Here is a 27,836-nt window from a genome sequence, read left to right on the forward strand (position 1 = left end):
ACAGAATAGAATGTTTGACTCCATCACATTTAACAATTAGAACCATAAAAGAACACTTCACAGATATCAAGAAAAAAAAAAATACGGTTACTTTTTTACCGGCTAAAGTTAAAGTTACGATTTGTACATAAACGGAATCTATTATAAAAAATATTTTCTAATTACATTTCATAAAATCTGTTTTCTATATTCGTATTAGCAAAATAAAACGTCTGTTCTCTTCTCTCTTAAAACGCCCGTGTAGAACATTCTAAAACGCAGAAATATTCCTGCGTTTCTGATAAAAAAAAAAAAATCTTTTACTCAGATGTATTTATATTTACAGAGCAGTTAATATGTGTACTTCCAGGTACATTTGGGTTCAAAGAAGTCGAGACGCTCCGAACCGTTTTCTCTGTATATCGTCGATAAACTGAGCTGCTTTCATGTAAATGTTACAAATAAGAATGGAGATTGCTTGTGCTTTTCTGAGTAAATGACGTAACATAAACTTAATGCCGCATGATTTATATTCGTTACATTAACCCCTTAATGACAAAGCCCGTACATGTACCCCGTGCATTGTTTTCAATGGGTTTAGGGACCGCCCATTGTCCTTAAGGGGTTAAAGCCCACTAAGAGATATAGGCTCAGGGTCATTGGGATCATGACACTATGTAGAAACCTTTTTATTTTAAATATAGGCGGATATAACACCGTGAATGAAGAGCCATGTTCTAATTCTCCAATATGGATTAGGCTTCTGGCATTTTATTTTTTGGGGGGGAATATTAGACATTGTACACATTTTTCTGAGTGTAAGTGGGGTATGTAACACGTTTTTTGTTTGTTTTTTGTATTGCCTGTGCCATTGATATTATATTCTGTAGCATTATAATATTTAAACTCTCTCAACAATAGATATGTCCCCGTTTTTTTTAAATGGACTACATAATGTTATTTATGAATATGGAAAATGTCATCATTTCTTAGTCTTCAAGTGAAATCAATACAATCTGTTACAGTGTCACCAGCTTAAAAAACAAAAAAACAAAAGAACCACATATACGGATATGTTTTTTCATCACCTTAGCGCTATTGGAATGGGGTCTGGGTGGCGAATGTAGAGGCGCCTGCACTCTTCATGTATCTGCCGTCGCGGCAGTGGGCTACAAGTGAAAACGGAGATGGAATGATTATGGTTCGGTTTCGTTTGGGAGGTCTCTACAATCGTCTACATCTTGGTTTCACTGTCTGCGGGTTTCTCTGCTTCGTTTTCCTGCGAGACGAGTTGGTAAGGTTTCTTCATTTCATTCTCCTCGATGACGGAGTTGCCCATCTCAGCATCTCCTCTCTTCAGCTCGTGCCTAGATAAGTGCTCTACGATACCAGCCCCAAGAGAATCTCCCAGAACATTAGTGGTGGTACGAAGACGGTCCCTAAAGGAGCAAAACAATTATTCATTTGAGTTCAAACATGATTCCCTTGTACCGATCAAGTGACTTGGGTTGATCCGATCTAATTGATTGTTTACTTACAAAAACCAATCGACGGCAATGATCAGAGTGATGTCCTCTGTAGGCAGCCCCACGGATGTTAACACAATGACCATGGTCACCAGTCCAGCTTGAGGGATCCCTGCAGCGCCAATACTGGCGGCAGTGGCAGTGATACTATATATAAAATGGAGAAAACAAGTGCTTAATGTAGCGAGTAACTGCAAACCATTATTAATTATTAAAACCATTGTTTTATATAATAATAATAATAATCTGTTGGCCAGCTCTAGAAAGGCTTAGGTGAAGCCACGGTTGGTCGTTTTAGGAAATGGTTATAGTATGCGGTACAAAAAAACTATATGTGGCAAGGCTGTTTTTTTTTCTTTCATAATTATTGCCCACATATAATGGAACTTTTGTGATGTGTTAGCAATATCTATTGTTCGTTCCTCTGACGGCACAGATGTCTCTTTCTGTTTTTGTTCCCTTGGGTGGCTGTGAGAGATGATATCATATTCTGGTTCCCCTCTGAGAAGTGAATCGGTATTTCTTAGAGACTACGTCCCGTTCTGAGGGATAACACCATATCACAAATATTCATGTGGTCCTGCGAGATGGCATCATATTGCATATACTGATACGGTTCTGAGAAATGACATCATATTACAGTACCGTCAACAGGGCAAACGACCTGCCACTGTCTTATTCCCTTTAGATCATCTTGACAACTTCCAACTCTTCCTCCCCCACAATAATCCTCAGAATATATAATCAAAATGGCGGGATGTATTTTAGAATATAATCCCTTTATTACCTGATTGTAATAATCTGTCCAAAGTTAAGGTCATAATTGTTGACTTGTGCGATGAAGATAGCAGCCAGAGCTTCATAGAGAGCTGTACCGTCCATGTTAATCGTGGCCCCCACTGGTAGAACAAATCTTGTGACCCGCTTGTCCACTCCATTATTCTCTTCCAAACATTTAAATGTAACCGGCAATGTAGCAGAGCTGGAATAAAAAATACATTAAGATTGGACGTTACCAAATAAAGAAAAAGAATAAGCAAATAAACAAGCAAAAAAAAAACAAACAATTGGGCTGGAAACCATGTAAATAAAAATATGCACTCCACTTAACTTTGAGGTTAGTTGTTAACATTAAGCAAAGTAAATACATAAAAATAAAACATTTCAAAAAGAAAAATACACATTTATTAGCATGTACATATACATAATACACATGTGAAAGTGCCACTTGTTCCAGTTATTTTTTTCTACTATATGACCATTTAAGATACATTATTCACCAAACATTATTTGTTCATAATTATATTTATGAAATATGAGGTGCATTCCTTCCATTCCTAGGTGTATATCTCCTGATTATTTATTGGAGTAGGAAGAAGTAATTTAACATAGTATAGCATATGACATCATGACACTCAGTGACATCACAGTATTGTGGCAAAGGCTGGTTACATACAATAATAAAAAATATGCATATAAAATCTAGCACTAATAGGATAAAAGAGGGCGGTTATAATGCCGTTACGTGTAGTTTTTAACCTACTATGGTACTGCTCCTTTAATTAAAAGATTATACATGTACATGAGTGAAGTCATTGTATGTTACTTCTAATAAAATAATACGCGGAGTTCTGGAAATGGCTCATACCTTGAGGAAGTTCCGAGGGCTGTGATTAAGGCTTGTATAATACCCCCGATGAATACCCAAGGGTTCTTACGGGTAACAAAAAAGTACAGAAGTGGCAGGACAAAGATAGCATGGATAAGCAATCCAACAATGACTGTAATGGTGTACATGCCAAGCTGGCCACCAACAACGCCCATATCTTCCATCTCCGCAATCTTCCCAGCAATGAGGAACAGGATCCCAACTGGGGCGTACCTAGAGAAGGCATAGACAAAGTCAACCTAGGGGCCTTCCACTTTTTGGCAGCCAAGAATGGATGGCTTCATGTAACAGTACAAAAGTGCAAAGAGAAACCTTACGAGAGAAGTGTTGCTGGGTCTGCCTACAGGTGTCTGGGATATAAAACAGTTTCTGAATGTTCAACTAACATTAATAGATCTGGGTATAATCCACACCCCACCTCTGGTGGCTTTAAGAACATTTTGGGCAAACCCCTGAAAACGAGGCCAGACCTCCCATAAATCGGATGAAAATGAAGCAAAAAAAAGCTCTGATATTTCTAAATTCAAGGGACCACATTCACTAACACTCTCTTAGACTCTCACACTCCCATTCTTGTTCACTCTCTCTCATGCTCTCTAAATGTTCCCCTACTTTCTCTGCTTACCACTTCTGCCAACCACTGCCGCTTCTGTCTTCTTCTGCATCTTCTTCATCTTCGGTCTGCTCCCTTCTCTTCTTTAGTCTATTGTCAATCTTTTATCCTTAATCAGCTATCTTCTTTCTTTGTCTGCATCTCCACGGACATAACTGGGCGTGAACGTCCACCAAAATGGCAGCGCCAACTGAGGGCAAAATGGCAGCGTTTGCAGTGGCGCCCTCTCTTGATCCTCCAATTGGGAGAGAGAGGACGTCACCACAAATGCCGCCATATTGCTCTCAGCTGCCGCTTTCCATGATGTCCTCTTCTCTAATTGGAGGATCAGGGACGATGTCACCACAGCTCCGCCATTTTGGCGGGAGTTCCTGCCTGGTTATGTCCACGGAGATGCAGACGAAGAAAGAAGATACCAGATTAAGGATTAAAGATTGAAGATAGAAGAGAAGGGAGAAGATAGAAGAAGCAGAAGTGGTGGGCAGAAGTGGAAGTGGTCGGCAGAGAAAGTAGGGAAACAGTTAGAGTGTGAGAGAACAAGAATGAGAGAGTGAGTGAGAGAGAGTGTAAGTGAATGTGGGCACCAGGCAACAAAGTTTGTTCCTGAATCAAAAATCAAAAAGAATTTTCAGCCAAACTGAATGAGCAGGGAACAAAATTTGTTGGAAAGGAATGGGCCAAAAACAAACCGAAAAATGTGTCTGAATCGTTTCTTGGCCCATTTGTACATCTTCAGTACACAACATATAATGTTATACAGGCTACAAAGTGTTTTAATATTCAATTAAACATGTGCTGAAGAATGTCATAAAGTCTTTAGAGCAAGTGTGCTCCAATGTGCCTATTATAACGTATAACAATCAAACATGCAATGACTTTAAATGGAATTGTTGACATCATAGTTTTTAGTATTACTGAATTCATTATTTAAAATACCTAAAGTTAGATTTTGGGGAAAAAGAAAGATCTTCTTAAATAATAGCTTGACACCTACCACATAATCACAGCGACCAATCTCATAATTGCCTCATTGAGGCTGTCAAAGAAGTCTTTTAAAGCTTTTCCTTGTTCTTTCATGTTTCCAATCACCAAACCGAAGCATATGGAGAAGACCACAAGCCCCAGGGCATTGACACCGTTCACAGCTCCCGGTACTGGGACAATCTCCTCTCTCATCTTTGTCAAAGTCTCCATGGCTTCCGATACATTGTTGAAAACCGACGACACCAGCGATTCATTTTCCGGGACAGGAACTCTAAAGAGCTTCTTTTCATAATTCGTCTTGAACTACATGAAAACCCCAAAAATACCAATACATATATAATAAAAATCATAACAACATTTATTCTAATTATTTTGTTAAATAATGATTCCGACGTGCGTATTTAAAAATAGATATTACAGAAGACAACGGTACTTGATGGACGTGAAAGCTATCATAGCTGGTATAAATTTTGGGACCTCGGTGGAGCTCAGGGCAGGGTCCCAATGAATGCATCGCAGACAAAATAATATCTCTGACTACTCTCCATCATGATCCGCCAATGTTTTATCATCATACCCGGGAACGTCCCAGGCCTGATCTAATGGATGGAGCAGAATGGAGGGATAGATACAGGACAAGCAATGCATAAGGGCTGGCTGTGAGATTGGGGGGGATTGGGGCATGTTACACTAAATCGTGCGTACCTGTTTAAAGCAGGCTTCCACCATGTTGGGAGGGAACATATTCCTATTTAAAAAGAAGAGAAAAAAAAGTGTCAGTCCCACATTAGCCAAAAAAATAAACATATACGGCATACGTGTTATTATTAGAAAACAGAAAACCATGGCGTACATTATTTATACTCAAAATCTGACGTACAATGAATTTAAGTTTTTCATACACAGGGGACGTTGGGGACAGTCCTAGAAATCCTAAATCTTTAGAGGAAATGGGTTTGTGTGTCGGGAATGGTAACGGCCCCATAAAAGGGGAATTATCCCCAAAGCAACAAACCAAGTGTGCTGATCAGCAGAAGTATTGATCTTGATGTAGGGCTTGGGAAAGACTGCATTGGTTTCAAGACATTTCCAAAAATGACTCTTTATAAACGGCCGGCCAGGAATATTTTATCCTTGTCAGTCTCACCAAATCCCTAATGTTACAATACCTGGGGAAATATCCGTGTTGACCATCCATATGGGACGTTTATTGCCCCCCCAAGCTTTCACCCATCAGCATTGCACAAAAGAGTGTTACTGGTAGTCGAGATGGACAATGTTTTCCAAACGACTACTGTCCTCTATTTTTGCTACATGATTGTAGCCTAGAAAAAGGCAGCTGCTATGATACATTTGGAATGTATGATAATTAAGAACTATTTGAGTAGGAATATTAAAAAGTTGGGAGCCCAGAGCTTTACACGGATTGGGCTGAGGAAGAATGTAATACAATTATGGCATGTTGGTTCGTGTAAGTTTTCTGTTCCAAGTAGGAGCCTTACTTTCTCTTACAGCGGAGCAGATCAGCATTTGGTTAAAGAATAAGTCCCTTTGGTTGAAAGAATAAGAACTAAGAGAATACCTTATCAGGTCCATGAACGCATCAGCAGCTGTGACCGGCTCGATTTTCCCTTCCCTGTGCATTTTTTCCTTAGTGCCTTTCCCGGGGTGGATAATGATGACGATTATGATTCCAATGAACACCGCTATGACTGTTGTGGTCATGTAGTATACTACGGCCCTTATACCCATCTTCCCGGAGGCCTTACTGTCAAGAGCAGCCATGCCTGCAGAAATCAAATAAAACACGTAAAGACTTTACGTAACAAAAAGTAAGATATAAAGATAAATGGTCATATGGAATTATTCAATTATTCAAGCTTTAAATGTATCGGTCACAAATACATAAATCTGTCCTTAAGGGCACTGTGGGCAAGTTGGGGTCACTATTGACATTCACTCCCAAAGAGACAACAAGGAATTACAAAAAAATGGCAAAAAAAGACTCAGACGTCAAAATTACCATTTTAGCTATGAAGACGAGGCTGCTCCACATTCCCAACTCATCAGGAGCATATAATTTATGCAACCTCATTAATTATTCCTCCCCATCAACCATTTTTAACAGCATCAGGAGGAGTGACAAATAGGAAGGCGATCTCAGGGCAAGTGAGTGAATAATTATACATACAATATAACAGACCGTATTCCCTGAAACCACACTGTTTTAGGAAATTAAAGACAGAGTCTTTAGTCGAAGTTGATATTTTTTATTGTAACGTTACACGAGCTTTCGGGGTCCGGGAGGTCTCTTCTTTAGATGGCCTCTTCTTCCTCATTACTGAGAGGTCCTGCTAATTTATGTCACACCCCATAAAAGTTTTCACCATCAACTAAAGAACCCATCTTTCATGGTAAATATAGGGAGAAAAAAAAAAAAAAAACAACACAAAAAACACCCGCCAATTCCAAGCGACTTGACTCGCTCCGGTTTAGTGAAATCGGCATGTAAGATTGTAATGCTGGCACCTGTATATTTTTCTGCTATTTTATTTTGATATCTACAGATGCATCCCCCCCCCAACTCCCAAAAATATCAATCTAGTTCCTAAATGTATCCGTGGGTCTTAAGTTCCGTATTCCATGCATGGAATTCAAAAATTACTATACTGAAATGGGCAAAACATTCAAAAACATCCAAAGTGAGGAAACCCGTTATGTGAGAGAAACCCATTATATGAAAGGGCACGGATCGAAACCATATCCTCCTGACTATTTTCATTACCCGATGATGAAAAACGAGCAGCCAATCAGAAAGTGGTGGCCAGGTGCATGCTGGGTAATGTATAGTTCTAGCAGGAAGAGATCTTATATCTGCTCACTAATTATAAATAACCAACACATTTATGATTAATTAAAAAATGGGTTTTTTTTATGTGGCTCCTTTAATTCAACCATAAATACACTTGTTTTTTACCGTTGTACACCGCCACGGAATACGATGGCGCTATATAAATCAACAAATAATTAGATTTTAAAGTGTCAGGGCTGTTTACATTTTTTGTATATAGACATATAGACAGTGTGTTTTTATTTTTCTGGCCGAATTGAGTTTCCGAGGGATTTTCAGCGACTTCTTGAGTGGCCGCACTTGGTGTTCGCTCGCTGCTGGTCGGGATCCAGCGGGGATTTTGTTTTCTTACGGAACCCACGGAAAGACTTTGTGTTGGCTCGGTGCAGCCGTTTCACACTCGCTTAAGGAAAATGATTGAGCGCCAGAGAAATAAAGGCTCTGAATAGAGGGGGGATTGAGGGATGTTTTTCTTCTCTGCGTGTTCTTTTTTTCTAACGTCATTCTTTTCACCGGCTGAGTGTGTGAGTGCTGAGAAACAAATCGCCAAGGCGACATTTCGAGTTTCCCTGGCAACACAAGCGGCATCTTTTTTTCCCAGTCTCCATTGGTACCGAGTTTCCCAGGGCCTATTAAAGGGCCGAGAAGGGGGGACTGGGAAGCATGGGGGTTGAATACATTACGGGTAATGTGGGAGAGCGAGAGCTCTTCACTGGGATTAAAGGACCGTATACATCTACTTTTTAACAATGATCCCATTGCTAGGTCCCTGTGAAATAGGAAAACATAAACACAAAGGCCGGGGGCACGTGAAAGACACGGAACTAACTTTACTGCTCCTCAATCAAGCGTTCACGCCAAATCACCATTCAGTTTTCACTCGCCATCTTATTTACACGTTTATCTACTGACTACTCACAACCCAAGCGCCCCCGTACTAACAGATGCCGTCCGATTGATAAAATAAAAGAATCTTTTGCACCATCTGTGACGTATAGTAATAACACGGGAAACGTATAAGATGCCCCATTGTTGGTGGACCAGAATCATACGTTTAGCATAAAAGTACAACGTCTTCTGTTGTTGGGATTTAATACTTTTAACGATTCATTTTGCGTCCAGTCACCTGTCTGTCGTCATCTGATTTGTGAATTCTCTTAGGATTATTTATTGGCCATTAATCATGACGGAGAGAATTTGGAATGCACTAATTAGTTACTTGCATGAGTTTTTTCATTGTACTAAGATAAGACAGACATCTAAATTTTTTTTTTCTGACTCTACATTAACTTTATATTTTATTTCTAGATATGGTTCTTGAGAGCATCATCCATATCCATACCTGCCAACAGTCCTGAATTTCTCATGACAGTCCTGTTTTTGGGGTCCTGTCCCATAAAATTCTGGTCTGTCCCGGCATAAAAATACTGCTTGTGCACAGGTGGCATTGGATTTTACCTGTGTATGTCTAAGACACGCACTGCCTAATTGCTTGTAAATGAGCTCCAAAGTACCCAGCGTCTGTACTGCGTGGCCTAGAGCTCAATGCTGCAGGGTCATGCAGAGTGTGTAACCCCGCCCCCTTTAAGCCCCACCCCAAAAAGGAAATGCTGGGGAGTATGCATATGTACTAAGAAGCCCTTGGTACTCGCAGTTCATTCCCATGGCTCCTGTATTCAATAAACATGCATGGGATTGGCATAAAGCTATTCTAAATCAAGACCAAGGACTAATTCAGACTTGAGTCTTTACATCAGGAAAAATGGGCCAAATGGGTCTTACTTTGCTTTGAATCGGATCTCATGGCTATCAAGCTGAATAAGACATTTTATGGAGCGCACAATTCTCTTTTTAACATAAGATTAATAAGAGCAGTTCTAGGGATGAGAGCGAAGGTCAAACGGGAGCAATATTTTTTCAATTAGTTTTGTTCTTTCTACAAAAGGGCCGCTCACAATGCAAATCTACCACATTCATCTCTGACGTTAGTTTGAAATGTTAGCCAGCCTTCCTCTGAAGGTATCCACCATAAAGAGGTTGACGGCATTATTGCATCTTTAAGCAAACTCAAGCGTTAGAAACTTTTGACCCATTAGGAAAATATCTGTATTGACATAACTTGGGTCCGTTAATGATTTGTTGGCAGGAAAAATGCTCATTGTTTTACGGTATGTTTCACAGGGGGTATGACAGGCTGATGGTGTTTCTCCCATTAAGGATAACTCTGCAGGAATATCACTGCCTGACCAGATGGGACCAGATAGCTTCATCAATAAGATGACCTGGTACCTTCTTTATTAGAACCCCATTTTCCTGGTAAAAGCAACACTATTGACCGTTAACTGATAGTTTTGTAAATGATCAACGCATTGTGTATATATACGATGGATTATATTTTAAAGAAATAAATCTTTTGTGAAAAACAATGTTTTGGTGGTCATTGGAGGAGATACACAGTAGGGTGGACATTTAGCTGTGAGAGAAGTCACATCTTGATGCCATCTCCAGTGGGAATGGACGCTGCGAAGATGGAATCAATCGGAACTAAAGAAACCACAGAAAAGGCAAATCAAACAATTTGTACCCAAAATAACCCAATAACAATGCGTTAAAATTCAAGGTAAAATGGTCTAAGTTTACTATACTTATTGTAATCACTTAATATATATAATATTCTCAGTTAATTCATAAAAAAGGGTGAGGATAAAAATAATGTTGTAAAATATGCTGTATGTACGTTCTGCAAGCGTAAGCACCGTCGTCAGGCAGCGGTGGAACCACTTGACACTTCCTCTTTATTATTTCCCCTCAAATCCTTAATTAAAACTTCAACTGCCACAACCTATTAGTGATGACATACTCTGTGAAGCCTGCAAATATTTTCACATGTAACGAAGCCAAGCTGTGATGATCCCTCGATGAAATGGTCAGATATATGAATTGATTTTAGCAGCGGCGCAAAACAAAATAGCACAGTGTGAGATGGCGATACCTCGTTGTTATTTGCAAATTAATCATTTCCTAACAGTATGCTGTCATCGAACGCTGGGGATAAAGCTATTGTTGTTCAAAATGCCACTAAGACGAGTCTCTTTTTTTTTTTTTCTCCTAAAAGGTTTTTCCGGGTGGGATCATGGTGTCGGGACGTTTAGGTACCAGTTTAACTCTTTGCATTATGCCGTTCCATTGCTGGCTGTATAGGAATGCGCCAACAATACGCTTCTAAAAGGGAAACTAGAGGGTCATTCATCTTCTTTATTTCTGCTTAGCAGAGCAGGAGAGAGAAGCTAGCAGGGGATTCACAGCAAGCCATGGAGCGGTGATTAGTAACAGCTGACAGACCCGGGCTGAAGTTCGCTTTCTTTGGTTACCTCATTGGGGTTTTAGAATACAAAGAGCCGACTGTCTCTAAGCCAAGAATTGGAAGTCCTGGAACACACAATGTATCAGCACGGATTCCTGTAACTAAATACAACCATTACCTGAACAATGGACGCCCCCCAATTGATACTTTTTTTTTATGTTCAAAGTACTATTCATGCTCCATAGCATATTATGACACTTGTATTGTTTCCCTAGGGGTTGGAAAAAATAAAAACTCTTATGAAAAGATATTCCATATTGTGTATTTTTGGTGTAAATTGTTTTGTGTATCAAAGAGGGTGTGGGGTCTAATTCTGTGGAGACTTGTTGCTGCGGGTATGCTGGCATCGGCAGGGTTAAGGTGACCAGACCCATTCAAGCTTGTCCTAGTTTTAAGAGGAACCGGTTCTCCCTCCAGATGGTGAATGAGGAAACCGGAGACATTTATTCTGTGTGTAAGATCTTCAAATGTCTACACTACATGATGCTTTAGCTAGAGACTTCAAGAGTCATGAATGGTGCAATTCGCTATACCATGTTACTAGAAAAACCATTAACAATCACAATTGGGCACTATGAGTAATTATCATTATAGCATTGTTTATCATCAATATAACGTTGAAAAGTTTGGGGTCACTTTCATAGAAAACAGGGACATTTCTAGCTGTAACATAATTGAAAAGGGTTTTCTAACCATCAATTAGCCTTTTAAACTTAAACTTGAATCAGTGAACACAACGTGCCGTTGGAACACAGGAGTGATGGGAGTGATAAAGGACCATTGGAACACAGGAGTGATGGGAGTGATAAAGGGCCATTGGAACACAGGAGTGATGGGAGTGATAAAGGGCCATTGGAACACAGGAGTGATGGGGGTGATAAAGGGCCATTGGAACACAGGAGTGATGGAAGTGATAAAGGGCCATTGGAACACAGGAGTGATGGGAGTGATAAAGGGCCATTGGAACACAGGAGTGATGGGAGTGATAAAGGGCCATCAGAACACAGGAGTGATGGGAGTGATAAAGGGCCATTGGAACACAGGAGTGATGGGAGTGATAAAGGGCCTCTGTACGCCTATGAAGAGATTCCATTAAAAATCACCTGTTTCCAGCTGCAATAGTCATTTACAACGTTACACCGTCTGCGCTGGGTTTCTGATCCATTTCATGTTATTTTAATGGACAAAATCTGCTTTCAAAAACAAGGAAATCTCTAAGTGACCCCCATATGTTTGAATGGTACTGTATATATATATATATATATATATATATATATATATATATATATATATAAACAATATTTTCCTACCGACTTGGATTTCCTTCCTAAACAAGCACACATGACGTTTTAAAGAGGCAAAGGTAGCACCAGTCTTTTTATGAAAATACCTTTTTTTAAGCCAGTAAATTACCAATGGCTAACATCACGACATCTCTTGTGTTTTTTACCCCCCCCCCCTTAATGGTACACCTTTATTAAAGCAATCAGTTCAATCTGTACCCCACACAACGACCATTACCACTAATTACATAGAAATATCAGAGATGACCTTATTCACAGGATACTGCAAAGTAACATATTTATTCAGGGAGAACAAAGATTAACGTTTTGTGTAATTCCATATATACGGTAAATATTATATATCTATCTATCTATCTATATATATATATATATATATATATATATATATATATATATAGATAGATAGATAGATATATAAACTAATAGTAAATAGTAATCTTGTTCAGATTATGAACCAAGCGCATGCTATTATGGGCTATTGTGCATTTTCAGATATGAAAGGATTAAAATAAAAATCCTTATATATTCCCTTTAACATCAGAAATACTTAAATATATGCTGGAGAGAAAACCATCCACCCCAAAGAACTTTTCATACTTGGTTGTTAAAAGGACAATACGTCTACAAAAATGTTTATGTGATACACGGCTTCAGGCTAAAACCCTCGTATAGAATATCCTGGGAACATTTCTGCAAATTCATTCTGAAAACATCAAGAAAAGCTCAGCTCTAAAAAAACCTGAATCTAAATATGTCAGCTCTTTGCTCCACCAAGACGAAATATTGTCTACATGATCTAGCATGTAACACAGATCCACCACGCATTAAAAATAAGTTCAGCTTGTTCTAAAAAAAAAGAATTTTCCAAGAATTTTCAGAAAGCAGCCTGTACTTGAAATTAAAAAACTGGTTTTAACCCTCGCAGCAGGGCTGGGCCGCCGATGAATAGGCAGCCCTGGCACTTTAAGGCCAGCGGCCGCCAAGTGACTAACGTGCGGCTCCCAGCTGGATCAGAACCGCGGCACGTTAGGTTTTTATACACCTAAAGCATGAGGCTGAGCAAACAAGTGCCGCTTCCCTGCTCGGAGAACGGAGAAACTGACCTGGGTTAGCAGGGCTTCCCCCAGAGACTCCAGGTCAAACCTGGGGAGTTCGAAGGTAGGAACAACATTCTGCCTTAGAACTCGTAAAAAGAACACGAGAACTTTTACTGCAAAAATAGATGTAACTTTACTGGTCCAAGAGAGGTTGATGTCTATAGTGGAAGATGAGACCATTATGAACCCAACATAGAAAATGTATCATCTTTAAGGCTAAACTAAACTTACGGGCACTCTCTATTTGTATTTAGTGATTTCAATCAAGAATTTCCTTTAGAACATGTGATAATAAAAATGGATATAGCCATTTGAGCCCAAGAGAATACAGAGTTGCAACAGATACTTTTTTTGGCCCAATAAAAGGTGCCAAGGCTAACTTTAGGAAATGTGGATGGGAGGACATCTAATATCAGTAAAAGACTACTGATGGGTAATATTCGGATAATGTTCCAAATGCTATACTAATTATTAATGCATAATACTCACCAGAAATGCTGGTGGAACCACGTTCTACAGTTTAGAGGTCAGTACACTTAAAGGGACACCCAAGCCATCAGATACACTTTAATGCATACGATTGCTGAGTGGTCCCTTTTTGGAAATGCATGGGGGGGGGGATTCTGCAGAATTGGCGACCGCTGCGTTTATTTCATTTATTTGTTTTTGTCAAATTTTAAGAGAATTAAGTATTGTCAGAGCACTTCAGTGAGGCTGTCAGGGACAGTGATTTGTCCCTTTAATGAGCCAATATAATGGCAAATTAAAATAAGCAATACGTACATGTCTACTGGAATTTAAAACCAATGGGCTTTATTTAGTCACGGCTTGTTTGTCATGGGTCTGTATTCAGAATATAAATTAAGATTGAATTTCTCCCCTTCTATATTTTTGGTGTTTAGTTAGTTTGGTTAATCTTCCCAGCTCCCTTTGCTTTCCGTTGAGTGACAAAGTATCAATTAACAATATATCCGACTTTTTATAATATTCTCCTTCGTGTCTGGTTAAAAAGCCGGAGTCCAAAATAATTTTTTATATTCTCATAGAATTAAAAGATATTTCTACTGAGATATATCTAAAGCCGTCGAACAGACAGCTGATGGACCGCAGACGTGCGCCAGCGATCTGGATGCTGACAAAGTGATCTCCTCTCCATGTTTCAGCTGCCAACCTGTGGAAGGAATCTACTTAGGATCACTTACTCGAGGATAGTAATTTAGCTCTTAGCTCATATATTGGCAAGAAATCTGGCATGAAGCTTAAGAGGATTTCCCTTATACACGTGCCTTTATTTACTGTCAGGAGTAGCAACAAAACCACTGTTTAAACATCATTTAAACCGTAACACCTACCAGCTTATCTCATTTCGTAACATATATATATATTTAACATGTTTGCCACGCACCCTGCTTCACGCTATTAAAGTGCCGCTAAATTGTTAATATTAACGTCAAGGAACCAAAGTTATTCCAATGGAGGTTTAAGAACGCAGTTTGTACTTTAGACGTTATACGATGTTTACAGGATCGTGGACATCATACATTCCATGTCACCGTTTACTACATTTACAATGAATATGCGGTTGTAATATCCAGTTGTATGGATTCATATTTTAATTATTATTTATTGTTATATAGCGCCATCAAGTTCCGTAGCGCTGTACAATGGGTGGACAGGACATAACAAGTAGTATGTAACATAACAGAGACAGCAGGTGAGGAGGGCATATCCTTTGAGAATAATTGATCAATCATTACGTACATCGTTCAAGCTGCCGCCATTACTATTCCAAACAGCCTTTCGTATGACATTTAAATGCTTGCTTGTACATTGTTGTTGTTATTTTAATTTCGGTGCTTCTTTAAGCTTATGGTGGGTCAATAGTGACCTAAGCTATCCATTGTAGAGAACACAATTTATTTTTTTAAATGAAATACACTATTATCAATATGGACATGTGTAAGAATAAGACAAACCACGTCACTTTTTGATTCTTTAGCCAGTCTTTACATGATTCCCTCATTTGCATATGCTCCCTATTTAAGCGTAACAGAGGGTTAGAAGTGCATAAACCGAGCGATCAACCTACAGACTGTTTACGTTTTAATACAATAAACAATTAATACAATGAATAAAATCATTTTGTCTCCTTTTCGAATGACTGAGGAGTCCCCCGAGGCATTTAGAGAAGTAAAAACTCTTCCCCCAGCATAATTATTATTTGTAGACAAAGTTAAACACGTTGGAAGCAACTGGACAGAGGGTCTCACCTTTAGATGGACCATGTAAGGTTACATATGTTTCCTTTGCCCCATTTGGCTACTTTATGGTACAGTCATGGAATTTTTGATTTTGAGCTATTTGAACTAATTTTTTTCCTGCGTTTTAATGGATTTTATTGTTCTTTAGTGAAATTTAGTTGACTATTAAAAAAAAATAGATATTTGTGGACAACACACGTTTTACACAAATTGTACATGATTTTTTTTTTAATCTACATGAAATCTTCAAATTTTTGCACAGAATAACCCAAGAATCTGGAACTTTAAAAGCACCAAAGAGTTTAGTTTTATATAAGCCAATTAAAGATCGATTTTGCTATAAATCCATTTAGTGGCACCAACTGATTATTGCAAAACCATATAAAATGAGCTTTTTCATATTTTTGAATATAGAAAATAAAGCTGCTTTCAAACTACTTAATAAAATAAAAATTAATAAACAGAACAGCTTCAAATTACGGTATTTAAAAATAATTATTTCAATTTCAACCATTGTATGCGATTCCTTCAGCATTCAGTGGGTTAAAAAGCTGTTTATGTACGTGTAGCTTTAATGCTGATCGAGGTGGTCATGGAGCTGACTGTGGACAGTTTAAGTTGGTCATAAATGTCCCTTTGTTTAGTGTGCTTTGTTCCAGTGACCTATGAACCCGAGGTCAGCAAAGCAGCAGGCAGTTTAAGATCAAAGCCCCTTTATTACTGCTGATGACCATCTGTACAACACACTTATGGGATTGGGTTTATAGTATATTTTGGGGAAAAATCTACATTTAATGGCAAATAACTCTCCTACCCCATAATACTGCAGCGCAAATATAAAAGATACTTTATATAACTATGACTTCATTTTAGAAAGGAGATTTGTACAGTTTTAGAAATATACGGTAACTTGTATTGGTCTATATGACATTTTATTTACATAAAAAAGTGTCCTGCAGAGTGTTTCCAAGTGGCAAGCGCAAAATCGAGCCGCTTTGGCAATAACACGGACGGGATGCCCCCTGATTTACCACGTACCCTCGGAACACGGGGAAAAACCCAAACCAGCGCCTTTTGGGTTGTCAGTACATATGCCCCTTCATCCAAGGTCCTCACGGAAATAAGCACAAAACTAATGTTATTCTTATGCTTTGGTTTGTGTAGAGCCATCATATTCTGCGGCGCTCTGTGGTGGGGTAACAGGACATAACAAGTCAGGCATCACACAACAATTAGAAAGGAAAAAAAGGTGAGATGGGGCCCGTTCAAGCATGTTTACAATCTAGAGGATAACAATTTCCTAAATTTTGGTGAATTAAATGAAGAACAAACTCCAATTGATAAGGTGGCCTTACAGTAATCACTACATTTGTTCTTTACATAACACAAATGTTCCAGGGCTCCAGCCCCGTTCTCAATGTGCAGGATATCTCCATTCTCCATTAGTAAACATTGATTAAGTTGTATCTACTTAAAAAAGATTAAAAAATAAATTGTTGAATTTTCATCAATTTTCAGTTTCATCATTCACATACATGGAAAAATACTATAGAAATATGTAATTCATACACCCCAGCCAGCTATTTCCGCATGAACGGAAGAAAAGCCATTCAAGCAGATTCAATATATATCAATATTGTTACATAACGAGCTATTGGCTGCTCTAATTTGGGTTTTCAGGGGAAGGAAAAAAGGAGAAAAACATTGCCAGTGTAGCCAAGCTCATATCTCACGTTGCTGAATAGGCAGTTACAGATCTGATGCCAACATTCATTCCCCGTGAGCTGAATGTGCTTCTAAACAAGCTGTACGCAGTGTATATATACCATACACTGGGGCGGAAGATGTAGTCAATTTAGGGCAAACTGGTTTCCAGCAACTATCCCAGCACTAAGGTAAATGATATTGCAATTCTCAACATGTTTCACTAGGCGTGTTGGGCAATATTTGTTAAGTACACATTGCTTCTGCGGTTCTCCGGGTCATCACCTGAATCCACCGGGTCGCAGGTTGTTGACATGCCCCACTACCCGCCAATGAATCCGATGGGAACGCCCACTGATGTTGATGGGAATGCCCACTGACATCGCTGAGAACGCCCACTGACATAATCGGGACCGCCCACCAACTGATGTCAGTGGGGAGTCCTGGTGGCATCTTGCAAGGGTAGGCTCTGGATAGCCAGAGCCATAAAGTTTCCAGTTATGGTAATGCACAAGCAGTAGACTAGAAACAAGAGGCAAGGAGAACCCTGCTCCAGGGAGTTAATCATCTAGAAGAAAGTGGAAGGCCTAAGCCAAGCGAGCTCCACCAGCCACCTCTTCGGCACCAGGCAGAAGTAAACAATGGAAGCCGATGACTCAGCATGGTCCTCCTTAGTGCTGATGGGCTGTTTTTTTTAACCTGCCCATTGGTCAGTGCCACTAATGGAGGCTTGATTCCCCAGTAGGGCTATTGGGCCTCTGTTATGCACCAGGGAGGCTGCTGCCCCCCCTGTACCCTCTGTCCTGACGACCAAGGATGGAATATGCCAGTGGGTATACTGCATAAGCTTTACTCAATGATATTAATCTCTGGAGGTCTGTCTTCCCGAGGCCTGGTGTATGTTCATTCTTCATTACATTGTCAGTGACATTTTTAATTAATATATTGTGTTTATATAGTTTTAGTAGTAGTTTTATATACATAAGAATACTGATAAGTAAGGTACCGTTTGCTTCTTATTCCCTTGAGTTGCTTTCTCAGCAGACTTTGAGATAGTATCAAAATATTTCAAATTAACATGCATTTATGCACCTGTATGAATCTCTTCTATTGTGTATGCAAACACCATTCATTCATATTCGAAAATAGCCTGATGACTGTTTTGTGTAAGTATGCGGTGTAAAACTCCTTATTTGAACTATTCTTGGTAAATATATTCTCCAGTCGTTTTTTCACGGTCACAAAAAAAAACACAATTTTGGGGCTAGACTGTCCAGGTTAAATGGGAATATTTTCAGTTTGGGCTATAAGAATAAACTTCCAGTTCACGTAACAGAGTTTAATATATATACCGTATATATACATGCACACCCATGCTAACACACCCTTACACATACACGATTATGCTAACACACACACTTACACAAAAACACACACTCTAATATATATATATATATACTCCTCGTTCCCTAACTCCCTTACCCTCTGACTCTCTTACTAACTCCTTCATTCCCTTACTCGCTTACGCACTTTACCTTGCCCAGAGCCTTCTTTCTAGCTGCTCGCGCAAACTTTGCAAGTAGCCTTCTTGTGCATTTGGGTTTCATGCCCCTGCCACATTTCCGTCTTATAACTTGGAATTCATTAGTGCCGGTATATGCTACAGGATCTTAAAGCTGCAGTTCCACCTACTCGGCTGAATTTAACACTTTAAACCGGACGAAATACCTCATTTGAAACATCATTCCTAGTACCGTACTTCTGAATGTCCAAACTGTCTCCTGAAATAATTATTTGACTGTGTAAATGCCATATAAACTTAAGAAGGTTTTTTTTTATATATATAAAACTGTTTTTTATGTGATTAGACCTTCCAATGAAAGAATAAAATGACAGATCTGCTAGGGTTTACTTACTTTGCATACTCTAATTAATGTTTGGTGTAAGTGGAACATCATCTTTAAGTTATAATACCATCAACAGATCTCTAATGTTAGAAAGACGGAAGGAACATGTCGTTGGTCTTTTATTTTTCCTGTTTCCTTCTGAAAGGCGAGGTATCAAACATTTCATATGGTTTAAATCACTCCGGTTCTATTAAATCCAACAGACAAAAGGGTAGGACAATACACATTCCTGAGTGAGTCTCTTGCCAATGATGCTTGGGAGACTAGAACATCTATTCAGAATCTTTCCCCTGCACTCATTTCATCCAATGATTTTTTTGTCGCTGGTGAAATAATTACTGTGGTTATTTGGGCAGCTGATAATTAAGTGATTAAAAAAGTGATGAAAGCTCTCTACTATATAATGAATAAAAATAGCACAAAGTTGTGCTTGCTAGTCCCAGTGGTGTAAAGCGGTAAACGCTCAAGTTATGGCCCTAAATGCCAGAGCTTGTTTCGCATGAAAATCGGGGCCCTTTTAAATTTGAACGGCTCTGTACGTTCTCCACCAACCACTTCAATGTCTCGCAGATCTGCTTCTACTCTAGCATCCTCGTCATCCTCTTGTTCTTCATCTTCATGTTCTTCTGTCTTCCTTCTTCTTTATTCCTCCACATCTCCACAGACATGATCTCTTGGTGAATGTCTGCAAAAATAGAGGTGCTTCCGGGGACATTCTTGGATTGGAGAGGGGGTGTCATTTTTGTGGAGGTTCATGAGAAGTTATCTTTGGTTAAAAATGGAGCTTTCCGGCCACACCCTCTTCCCTGATCCTCCAATCGAGGGAGAGGATGTCACTGGAAGCTCCACCATTCTTGCAGTATGGGAGGTCACGACCGTGGAGATGTGGGAAGAAGGAAGAAGAAGTAAGACAGAAGACAGAAGAACAAGAAGCTGAAGAAGAAGATAGAGAAGAAGCAGAGCTGCAAGACACGGAAGTGGAAGCTGTCAGCGGAGAAGATAGGGAGAGCGTGAGAGAGAGTAAGAGAAAGTGAATGGCCGTGTGAGAGAACGTGTTCAATACGTTCTACAGCCACATGATAATTAACTTTCAATTTTAATAGTATTGATCCCCTACATCTAGGTTGCCATATCAGCCACTTTTCGAGTGCACATTTTACATTTTACCAACCAGCACATATAAAGGTTTGCCCCTTTAATGTGAGTTTATATATCTCACATACCGCTTGTAGCAGCACGTTACATGTCCTATCAGCAACACAACCCTAACCCTAGATGTTAAAATGACCATAACATGTCATTATCATTGATATTTCACAAGACACTATTTAAAAAAAAACACATTAAATATTAGCATTCGTATACACAGGCCTGGAGGCTGCTAACATGCAGAATACAAATCCATCTGTCTGGAATGTTAATCTCCATGTCTAAAATTCTAGTTGACACACCTTTATTCAAGCAGAGATTTTCATAGGGACTTTGAAACATGAAAAGATTATTCAATTATCCAATTTTCTTCTTCCACTTTCAAAAGGGTGAACAACATCAAAGGTGCCTTCAAGCACAAGCACTGAATACAATGTCAAGGTGTTTAGAAGATTGGGAGAGGGTTTCTGTACCTGTAACCAAACTGGATACAATGAGTGGGAGAACCAGCATCTGTAGCATCCTCATCAGAAGCTCCCCAGGGAAGGAGAAGTACTTGATTTCTCGGTACGACATGTGATATTTCCGGACTGAAAATCCCAGTATAATACCTAATGGGAACAGCAAGGAGTTAGGGTTATACGGCTCTTCACAAATAACAACTCATTTAACTGAGATACCATAGACAGTAGACTATACCTTTTCATCATTGACTGTGTATACAAAGAGTGTTCCATGGCTGGGATCGGCTAAACTCATTCATTATGTTTATGAAGAGACTACTTCAATTCCATAAAGAAATTTCCATGTAAAACTTTGTTAAATGAGACAGGATAATGTGCAAATTTAAAGAAAAAACATTTTGAGAAGATGTAAGAGCTAGAAGAAGAAGCGTGGGCATCATATTAACTAAGTCATAACATGAAGGAGGTAGAGAGTAACAGTATGGTGTCAGGAAGAGACAGAACATGAGCATGTCTACATAAGGTAGACAGTCAGCTGGGACGGGACTAAAGAGCGACTAAAAGATATGACAAGTGAGGAAAAGACAACAGATTAAACTCGATCAGCGACTGATCAGAAAGAGGGTAGACAGAGGAGACGTAGGAAAAAGTGGATAACTAAGAAGGAAAGCGTCACGAAAGCAAGAAGGGAGACTGGAACGAGATCAAGAAAACAGGGACAGTGACAAGGGAGACATCAGATGTGGACACCAGAAAAATAGTAGAGGGTCATTTTGGTATCTATATAGTCAGAGCTATCTATACTACAAGACAAAAGAGAAAGCTACCAAGAGCCCTTATATATCACAGGTCACTCCCCTCATTTATCCCCCTCCCCACATTTATCCCCCTCCTCACTGATTTTCTTTTAACAATATGTTAAATCCCTGTGTCTAAGGGTATGAGTCAAATAACAGGAATAAATAGGTAATATTTAACAGAATAGAGTCCACCCCTTCCCTGTCCCAAATGGTTTGTTCCATGTGTACTTCCTGTGTTGAACGTGTGTGTGCAGGGAGTGCTTCCTTCGAGAGGCTCTGTGATGCATGGTTTAAGGCATTGTTCTTGCGCTCTGTTCTTTATTAATCTATTGATGGAACTGCTCTGGGATTTCTGCTCAGGCTATATGTCCCAATATGTTAGTAAAGGGTAATCATACAAAAGCTTATATTTGTAAATATGTCCCACCAGCTCCTGATACTTGAGGGCTGTGTGTTGCTGCTTAACACGAGCTGTGCATGATTTAACTTTGGTTTTTCAGAACAAATACGGTCTGTCAACTTAAACAATATTGGAGTCAGTGATGTCTTAAAAGGTAACTATATGAAAGCAGACACATAAGTAACATAATTGCATGAGTTTAAGAATAAACTATATGCACCGTAATGATCTAGAAACTGAAGGGAATACAGTAGCTATATCCTGTGAGTTATTTCTTGACTTGTCCCAGGTCTGAATATATACAGTAGCACACATGACTTAAAGTGTTCAGAGCAGTATCGTGATGAATCTGGGTCCAAGCAGCATATCAAATTAGGTATTCCCAATGCTCCTGAGCCATTTAACTTCATAGCCTGCTCAACCCTGTAGTTCATTTATGGTCCTATGAAGGTCCTCATACTTGGTCACAGTAGTAGAATAGGTTATCTTGTGGGTGCTTTGCCTAAGGGGGTTGTTCTTACTCACATTTATGAACTATATCCCAACAACAGGTACTGTGAAAGAATTCAGTGTCACATCTACAGGCTTTAACTGAATTATGGGAAAAACTTGAACCCACAGAATTTTTTGGAAGAGCTTCCACTCTATGTCAAAGGGGACTGATATTAACAAACATTTTGGTAAGTTTAGCAAGGCGCGTTTCCTGATTTCAGCCCAAGTTGCCCTTGATTTTGTTGACGACTAATACAAAATATAGAGAGTTGGCCACTGATTCTAGGGGGATTAGTTTCCAAGGACTAATTCTTATGTGTAACAGTTTAGGACAATACAAAATTATCTTTAAAACTAGTGTATAAAATGTTTCAAATGTTAAAAAGTTCTCATTATTCTAAAAAACGTGTGCTGTTTCTTAAAGCTATGCCTTTACGCAATAATTTATGCAATACGATAACCTCTGAGCCACGAAACACTATTGCTTTGAAGCTTGAAAAAGACCAAAAATCTATGAATCAGATTTATAACCCTGAGCTATAGACTGACCCGATGATTGTTTTGTACAGAGAAACAGTAGTGTCACCCTAGAAAAATGCGTCCGTCTTTGTGTTATATTATGTAGATGCACGGTGCAGGAATAATTTATTTGACATTGTGAATTTGGAGCTGCCCTACTATGCATTGATTGATACACCTGACCTGGGGTGGCTTCAGGAAGCATTTTTAATGAATTTCAGTTCACAGCCGTATAACTCTGCAAAAATGCACTGCAAAACACTGAAAGAAACAATCGGCCGAAGGGATATTTTCACAGAATCGCAAAAGAGACTTCAAAAAAGTAACAAGGGGCTCAGTAAAATGGGGGGATTAGGCATCAAAGTCTCTTTGAAACGAGGATAAATTATATACCCTCCGTTAATAAAGAAGGAAAGGAGAGGTTTTCTCGACACCAGTTGGAAGCTTCATAAGTAGCACAATTGATGGCTGTCCAGAAATGTTCAGATGGAAGGACACTTTCATCCTGTTCTTCTTGGGTGGTCAGGAACTCAAATACCGGGTTAAAAAACATCCAGTGTTTGTTCGTTCTCGAGATGGCTCTTGGTTTACCATTCTGAATGGCAGTCCAACGGTTCCATAATGGATAATAGTTACATACAGTACATGGCCCATGTATAATATGCATGCGAAAGCATTTGTACCCTTTTAATGTCATGCATGTTACTGACGTAGCTAATATTAATATAATTACCGGTAGGGTAATAGAGAAAATTGGATTTATTAAATGAATTTTCATGTAAAAACATTTTACAAAAATAGCGAAAGTCCTGGTAATGTCTGAAATATTTGAATAACCCTAAAAAAACTAATTGTGGCCTCGGTTAGCAATTCTCAGCCAACTGGACTGAACCCAGGATATATTCAATAACTTTGTTGCTTGATACTATGTGTAATAGTGGGCACCTACTTAAGAAAAGGTTAAATTGTTGCTAATTTGTGGGTAAAGCCCTAATTAATCGCAATTCCAGGTACCTAAGGGGTCATTTGATCCTGTAGAACCTTACTTGCTCACTTCTGGCCGCAATATCACTCCAGCTTAATATAACAAGAGTTCATTCATCATATGGTGGGTTTTTTCTGATCATACCTCTTCAATAGCCCCTATGTTTAAATATGTTTCCAACTTTACCAGACTCTTTACGTATAATTTTAAATTTCCAAAAGAATCCCTTAAAAGCTTTTTCAGAGTTTGATTTGGCTTTATTGTAAGAAATTAACCTTTAAAGTTTTATAAGGGGAATTTTCCCAAATAAATAATCATGTGTAGATTGTAAGCTCATTTGAGCAGGGCCCTCCTCGCCTTTCGTTTCTGGAAGTCAAATCGTTATGTGATGCACTGCTTGCTTGCTTGTTACTGCACTGCATAATATGAGGGCCCCATGTAAATCAATAATAATTTATGGTAAAGACGATTCGATGTCTACATGCATAAAATCTAATGAAAAATACCAGCAATTAATACTTAAAAAAAACACTTACCAACAATGACAGCAATAACAGTAAAGAGGACAAATCCATTCCGTTTGAAAAAACGTTTGACATCATCTTTTGTAATATTTTGCATCTTTTTCTTTGCCATCAAGGAGCGTTGACGGACCCCTTGCTGGAAGCGTTCCATCCTGTTTCCGGACCGTGGGTCTTCCCCGTTACTCTTAGTCATCTGTGCGGTGATTACGCCGCTGCTTCCCCAATCTGAATGACCTCGAAGACTTCCAGTGGATGATCAAAGAGGCTGGGTTGGCTGGCGCTCACCTGTAACACAAGACAGGAGGATTCAGGCATGATGGGTACCGAGCCACAAATCAGATTCTTTCAATAGAATGCAACAAATCCAACAGTCAAGAGGGATTTTAAAATTAAAGTGAAATACGTTTTCCTACTTTAACTATGTTTAATAAAATCAAATATATGGGATGCGCAGTCTATATGCATCACACTCTTACCATTTCTTAAGATATATATTTTTTTCTAATATAAGTGACTATATAACTATATACTGTATATTAACCTGTATGTTATATATATATATATATATATATATATATATACTGCGACTACTACTACTACTACTACTACTACTACTAATAATAATATTAATAATAATAATATATCTTCGGTTTTGGTTTGTTCAAATTCTAAGCCCTACTTAAACAGAGACCACCTTTGGTAATTTAAAAATAAAAATTAAATACAAAGAATATTATGATTAGTTCACGAACAAAGTGCCATCATATTATAGAATAGATAGCTACTTCATATTGTTTCTCATTTATAATAATTATTGACAGATTTCACCAAATTTTGAACAATTTTATCACGAATCATTAAACTACGTTAATATCCTCCAAATATTATGAATGTGCCATTGTTCTTTACCAATTATTCCAAGGGCAGTATGGATGTAGTTAATACCAAGGTGAAAGTTATTGATTATTGTCTCGAAATTCCAAGAACTATAACCAAATTATATATTTTTTTTATGTAGTAACATCTTTGTTAAGAAAGGAAATGATGTGGAATGGAATAAAGCAAGGGAGATTATTTCAGATCACACATCTCCTAAATGGAAGCCTTATTAAAATACAAAAAATAATTATTTAATCTGTCTGGTTCTATGCGTATTTTTTCCTCCTTACCTTTTGTTTCTGTAAGTGAAAATTCTTATGTTATGTATAAGTTATATACTACTTGTGATGTCTTGCTTACCCATTGTACAGCGCTACGGAATATGATGGTGCTATATAAATCACTAAATCATATTTATATATCTATATAGCTATATATATATATATATATATATATATATATATTTACTGTATATATATATATATATATATGTGTGTGTGTGTGTGTGTGCACCTTTAGCTTCAGATTGCAGAACATGGTCTCATTAGCAATGACTAATAATCCTCTTTAAAATTTGTTGCCAAACACATTTGGACCATCTTTGTTGTAAATTTTAAGGACAGAATTGTAGTAAATAAATCACATTGCTTGTGATCTCAGCAGGAGGATAAAGTGGGATTGATTCCCCAGTAGGTTTCTCTGGCAGTACAAATATAAAACAGTTTAAGTATGACAATTAAACACTAAAATCCAATTTTGGGACAATACAACTGCATTTAACACATCTAGCATAAAATCACTTAATTCTAGTGAACGTTTTATCATACAGAGCAATACAGTCATTCTACATTAACCCATCGTTAAAAAAAAATCTAAACATTTAAAAAAGTAGTTAATAAAAAAAATAAACTTTGAATGTTTCACAGAGAAATGCTGAATGCCTGTATTCTCTTCCTAATAGGCTAAGCGTAGCAAATTCTAACCAGTGCTGTTCAACCGTTTCAAATTTCTTTACATTAAACCATATGATGTCTCAATATATTCTCTGTCTCCGGCTTCCTCCTGACCCCTTTTGAAACTTAACACCATGGAATTTTTTTCCCTTTCACTTAAAGCCTACATTGTCGAAAATGGTAAACAGCACCATGGCGTATAAAGGGTGAAACATCCGAGTACTACTATATAGCTTAAAAAAATAGCATCAATGAATACCATATGGACGTATGGAGCATTCTTTCTTCATCAACGAAGATGTTAAGCGAGAAATAAAAGACCCCTCCGTCGCAGGTCATACCCCCGCTTTGCCATTTCTCGTTGTTAGTTATGGAGAGTTCGAATGATAAAATAAATAAAGCCTTCAATTGAAATAACCTTGTAATTCCTGGAAACTCATTATACAAACTAGCAGGATCTCTAGTTCTTGCACATGTGCACATTACATAATACATGTTAATGGTACCGTATTGGACAAGGGGTTCAAGCTCTTATTATTACATCTTACCGGCAATCATTGAAATATAGAAAGTTAGAATTTGGCTCCAGATAAAACTCATTCGGCCCCATCTGGTCTGCCTGTTTTTTCCCTAATATAAAGACTCGGATCTTAAAAGGTATTTGGTCTCATATTATATTCAGGATAGCCATATGCCTGTCCCATGCGTGCTTAAATTCCTTCATTGTATTAACCTGTACTACTTCTGCTGGGAGGCCGTTCCACTTATCTACCACCCTCTCCGTAAAGTAAACCTTCCTTACATTACATCTAAACTTCAGACCCTCTATGACTTCTGATTACGACCTCTTGTTCTAACATTTCTCCTCCTTTGGAATAAACTTCCCTCCTGTACTTTGTTAATCCACTTTTAAGGTATATATTAAACTGCATTTTCATTCATGACACAGAGTCTCTTTTTTTTGGACAATTAGTAGCGGATTTAAAACATTAATTGTTCAGATCCAACATGCTCTAGGTTTACAGATTGAAAACACGTTTCCAGTACCACTGATGTGTTTTACCAGTAACAGAACGAATAAAGTTTAATAGATACAAACAAACCAAGGTCCGCTATTATTGCATAGAGGTCCGCTATTATTGCATAGAGCGCCGCTTCTAATAAACTCGATCTAAATCCTCCAAATTCCTGCGGTTAGGTACAGAAGTTTGTAGCTTTCCTACCGAGAGAGTTAATTCTTCCATCAGACATGCGTTAAAAGACGAGACGTAGGAAACGCGATCGCACTCACCTTGATTTGATGGAAGCGGGGCTCTGATACGGGACTTGGAGCAGCAGACGCACACTCACTCACAGGCTCGCTGTACTGGAGTGAATGAGCATGTGCTTTCAGCTGCGACTTACTCTTACCC

General features: G+C 38.5%; 1 protein-coding gene across 1 annotated transcript; it reads right to left on the reverse strand.

The window, feature by feature from the left end:
• Positions 1-146: 146 nt before the first annotated feature.
• Positions 147-27,836, reverse strand: SLC1A3 (solute carrier family 1 member 3). The gene is made up of 10 exons (XM_053448120.1): positions 27,716-27,836; positions 24,605-24,877; positions 20,882-21,019; positions 6,354-6,558; positions 5,477-5,519; positions 4,782-5,074; positions 3,154-3,387; positions 2,293-2,487; positions 1,518-1,652; positions 147-1,418 (listed from the first exon to the last, which is right to left on the reverse strand). The coding sequence occupies exons 2-10, from the start codon at positions 24,783-24,785 to the stop codon at positions 1,214-1,216; spliced, it is 1,629 nt and encodes a 542-aa protein (XP_053304095.1). The 5' UTR covers positions 24,786-24,877; positions 27,716-27,836; the 3' UTR covers positions 147-1,213.

The sequence above is a fragment of the Spea bombifrons genome, chromosome 1 (assembly GCF_027358695.1).
Source record: "Spea bombifrons isolate aSpeBom1 chromosome 1, aSpeBom1.2.pri, whole genome shotgun sequence".
Classification (NCBI taxonomy): Eukaryota; Metazoa; Chordata; class Amphibia; order Anura; family Pelobatidae; genus Spea; species Spea bombifrons.

What these genes read in the sequence shown, in the direction of transcription:
- SLC1A3 (XM_053448120.1), bottom strand. Translation starts at nt 24,785, where the DNA reads ATGACTAAGAGTAACGGGGAAGACCCACGGTCCGGAAACAGGATGGAA. An exon ending in GCGTTCATGGACCTGATAAG is followed by an intron (nt 5,520 to 6,353) that starts GTATTCTCTTAG and finishes CTTTTTAAATAG; the next exon opens with GAATATGTTCCCTCCCAACA. An exon ending in TTGGTCGCTGTGATTATGTG is followed by an intron (nt 3,388 to 4,781) that starts GTAGGTGTCAAG and finishes TGCCTTCTCTAG; the next exon opens with GTACGCCCCAGTTGGGATCC.